The sequence below is a fragment of the Rhagoletis pomonella genome, unplaced genomic scaffold, assembly GCF_013731165.1.
Source record: "Rhagoletis pomonella isolate Grant_MI unplaced genomic scaffold, Rhpom_1.0 Rhpom_scaffold_12737, whole genome shotgun sequence".
NCBI lineage: Eukaryota > Metazoa > Arthropoda > Insecta > Diptera > Tephritidae > Rhagoletis > Rhagoletis pomonella.
The window spans coordinates 232-4,544 of record NW_023471268.1 but is presented as its reverse complement, the minus strand read 5'-3'; the positions used below and the strand labels follow the sequence as shown (position 1 = coordinate 4,544).

Here is a 4,313-nt window from a genome sequence, read left to right as displayed (position 1 = left end):
AGACTTTATGACTAGAGCCTTAAGTGTAGATTCTTAAAAGTAGACTTAGAGTATGAGAAATCAAAGCCTAAGGCACTCCGCACACGACTCGTCTCGTCATCGTATCGTCATTGGCTCGTCATGCATGCAGCATACGCTTTTTTGTCGCACCCGTGTGTTTTAATGGGGAACCGCACACGAGCCGACAGCTACGCGTAATCGTCGCAGCATGCATGCAGCACGACGACTATCGTACAGCATTGTCGGTTGCTTGTCGTCATGTACGATAGCACGCTTGCAGTTTGTTTATGTTTTTCGGTGGGTGCGTTTACTACGAGTTCTGTCACAAAAATGTCTTCTGAAATTGTAAATTTCGTGCAATTAATAGAAAATCGCGCGTGCCTATACAATAATAATTTACAAGAATATTCCAACAAAAATATAACGGAAAGAGCTTGGAGCGAAATAGCTCAACAAATAAATTGGTCAGGTATGTATGTATCTGTACATGAAAGTGTGCCGTTCGGTTATTTGTGCAATGATTTTGGATTATTGTGTCCAAACGCGTGAGTCGAATCAAACAATTTTAACATACGCGTGTAGTAAAAAGATTAAGCTCTAATCTAAAATAATGGTTTCAAATTTCCGTCCACTAATTTATTTATTAATTTCGGTTTAAAATGTGTATACACCGCCGACCAGCTCCTGCAAATGTAAGGTACGGTTATTTGTACAATGATTTTGGATTATTATGTCCAAACACGTGACTCGAATCAAAAAGTTTTAACATACTCGTGTAGTCAAAAGATCAAGCTTTAATTTAAACCTAATTTTAAAATCATTATTCAAATAACCGAACATTTCCCCATGAAAAAGGCTGTGCGTTTATATTTTTTTCAGTTTATTTATTGTGTACTATAGACGCAAGATTTTAATAAGTTTTAGCATATTATTTTGTTATTTAATTTGGTTAATATTGTTTTATAAAAATATAGTTCATTCTTTAGCAAAACCCGTGTAAATCCAAGTTTCAAACTTTGTGAAATATTTTTTTAATTTCGAGCTTTTTATTTAGATTTTTTAAAAAGATTTAACATATTATTTTGCTGTTATTTAATTTTGTTTATTTTTTATTAAAATATAGTTTACTTTTTACATCTGCAACAAAAAAAAATCTAAGAAATCAACGGTAGTTTTTAGCAATTTGAAACTTTTACTTTATTCTACTAGAACTGAATGGGCCACAAAACTGCACACTCTAAATCTTTTTTGTAAGAAATCTAAATAAAAAGCTTGAAATTTTTACGGACGTTTGTTTAATATTTTCTTTTAAATATTGCACAAAGTTTGAAACTTGGATTTACACGTTAAAGGATAACAGCAAAATAATATGTTAAAATTGGTCAAAACATGGTGCAGTTATAATCTTTTCGACCACTGTATGTATTTGTAAACAATAATTCCATTGCCACGGCAAAGCTACATTTGATAATACAAAATAGTTAGCTAAATAACTGCGCAAATCTTGAGGTGAAGTATTTTCGTTTATATTAAAATTGTGTGTCTCTGGCAGAACTTCTTGGCTTTGTTGGATACGTGTAGCTTCTTGTAAAGAGGTTCTGTATGGTACCCTGTCTGTTATTCTTATATAATTATGTAAAATACAAGCACTCTGAACGATTGAAATAATAGTTTCGTATTTTCGGCAACGTATAGGTGTTAAAAAAACCTGGAACTTCTGAGTCATCATTCCGAAAGCGCACTCTATATTTTTTCTACCACGACTCAATCTATAATTGAATATTCGCCTTTTATTATTTATATTTCTTTCGGGGAAAGGTCGCATTATATTTTTCCTCAAGGGGAATGCGCTGTCGGCCACAAAATAATACGGAAATTGATTGTCACTTTCGTCATACGGAAGTCTGCTTGAAGATGGTAAATTATTATTGCTATCCAACCAACGACCAAAAGTTGAAACGCGGAAAACACCTCCGTCGCTATTTCGACCCGCAAAGCCACATTCTGTACTTGTAAATAAGCCATCAGCATCTCAACTAGCCATTAAAATTACCGAATGATAGTTTTTATAATTAAAATTGGCTGATCCGGAATTCGGGTACTTTTGAATTCGGATATGTTTTCCATCGATAGCCCCTAAGCAGTTCGGTAATTGCCATAAGTCAAAAAATCTTTTTGAAATATCTTTCCATCTTTCCGTACTAGGAAGTGGCATATATTTTTGCTTTAGCGAGTTCCAAATGGCTTTAGTAGTTTCTTCTACGACTAGTCCAACGGTTGTTTCACCTCTTTGGAAATATAAACCCAAAGCAGTAAACGTGCATCCAGAAGTCAAGTACCTAAAATATGTATAAGACAACATTTCTATAAAAATTTTAATTTATGAATATTAGCTCGCTATTATACATACAGTCATGTGAAAATTAATAGGAACACAACATTTTTACCAGTTTTGGGTATTTTTCTATTGTTTGGTTAATGTTTATTATTTTTTTCATAAAAATGCAGCTCATTATCTAACAAAAACCATATAAACCCAAATTTCATACTTTGTAGAAAAAAAAATTGTTAGTACGCAGTTTATCAAATTATCAAAAATCAACGCGAATTCCTAGCTACTTGAAACGTGCAACTTTCTGAAGCTAGAATTGAATAGGCTATAAACCTGCGTACTTACAATTTTTCTACAAAATCTTAATAAAAAGTTTGTTGTTGTAAAATGTTGTTGAATTTTTTTTTTCTACAAAGTTTGAAATTTGGGTTTATATGGTTTTTGTTAGGTAATGAGCAGCATTTTTATAAAAAAAAAATAATAAACATTAACCAAACAATAGAAAAATACCCAAAACTGGTAAAAATGTTGTGTTCCTATTAATTTTCACATGTCATAATTCAAAATATACAAAAAATATACAGAAAATACCGCTACCTCTTCTTCTTTATTGTGTTCATAGCTGTACCGATTACCAGTAGCTCACTACAACAAAATATGCATTTCTTTTACTATAGGAGTATATGTAAATTCAAAACTTTAAAGCCATTTTACACGATTTTCGGTTTTTTGAGTTATGACACTTTAAACAAAGGAGCAATATGTACATATTTTTCTTTTACAAATTTCTTTGCAGTAGCAGAGTGTAAGGAGAAGTGGAGAAACATAAGGAATGGTTTCGTTCGCAGCCTCAAGCCGCCTCCGAGCGGCTCATCTTCAAAAATTAAGAAAAAGTATTATTTGCACGAAGTAATGCAGTTTGTGTTGCCGTATGTTAAACCAGTCCAACACGCTGAGCAAACTGGTAACATTACCTTGTCAGATTGGGATGTACATCATGCGGAAGAAGTCACGACGATGGAAGATGGGCACGAAAGCGACATAACGTTTGAAACGGCACAGAACACTTCAACAAGTACGGGGCAAAAAAGGAAACGTAAGAAAGGCTCTGCCGGAAACGACGAAGTCGAAGAGGCCGTCTTAGGCTACATTACTAACAGAAACGCAAAGAAAACCGAAGACGATTCTCGCAAACTGTTTCTGCTAAGCTTACTCCCGGACGTAAATAGCTTATCAGCCGCGCGTTTCAGGCAATTCAAAATAAGATCTTTGCTCCTGGTGGAAGACCTGTTGAAGAACGAAAACGAAGAATTTATTTTACCAAATCAGGCTTCGCCGTTCGTAGCTACTCCCACACCTTCTCCAAGTGATGCACCAACACCTTCTCGTATAATTTACGCTGAAATGGCTCACGACTTCATTTCTGATGACTCACATGCCCCCACTTTTGCTAGTACGCCTGCTACTTCACCCGATATAGCACCAACTCCGCCAGTTGTAGCACTCACTACAATAGCAGAGAGCTTTCCGGTGATGACCCAGGGTGGAACTCAAACGTTTTTCTTTAGAAAGCAATGAAATAAAAAATAAAAATGTATTTGTACAAAGACAAATAAAAAGAGAGAAGTTGCTGTATTTGCACTGTTTTTACAAGCTTTTATTTAATTTCACTTGTATGTATGTATGTATGTATGTATGTATGTCCTGGAACTTTGCAGTCAATATTTAACAAACTTCCCGATGAGCTACAGACTTGAAACTTCAAACTTAGCTCAGAACTCGAGGACAATACAATTTAAAAGATGTTTTAATCCGCTAGGTGGCGCAGGAGTCGAGATATTTGTAAAACCCGCATTTATGGTCTGATTTGGTTCGTATTTAGAACATTTATTACGTATATGAAAAGAAATTAATCCGAAAAAAAATTTGCCGATAGGTGGCGCAGGAGTCGAGATATTTGGAAAACCCGTATTTATGATCC

The 4,313-nt window shown here is 34.5% G+C and overlaps 1 protein-coding gene across 1 annotated transcript; it reads left to right on the top strand.

Moving 5' to 3' along the window:
- Window positions 1-74: 74 nt before the first annotated feature.
- LOC118756887 lies at window positions 75-3,953 on the top strand. The gene is made up of 2 exons (XM_036491623.1): window positions 75-469; window positions 3,129-3,953. The coding sequence occupies exons 1-2, from the start codon at window positions 259-261 to the stop codon at window positions 3,908-3,910; spliced, it is 993 nt and encodes a 330-aa protein (XP_036347516.1). The 5' UTR covers window positions 75-258; the 3' UTR covers window positions 3,911-3,953.
- The last annotated feature ends 360 nt before the right edge of the window (window positions 3,954-4,313 follow it).

Bases quoted from the DNA above. Each gene is read 5' to 3' on its own strand.
- LOC118756887 (XM_036491623.1), top strand. From the start codon at position 259: ATGTACGATAGCACGCTTGCAGTTTGTTTATGTTTTTCGGTGGGTGCG. The intron at 470-3,128 runs GTATGTATGTAT...ATTTCTTTGCAG, and splicing joins TCAACAAATAAATTGGTCAG to TAGCAGAGTGTAAGGAGAAG.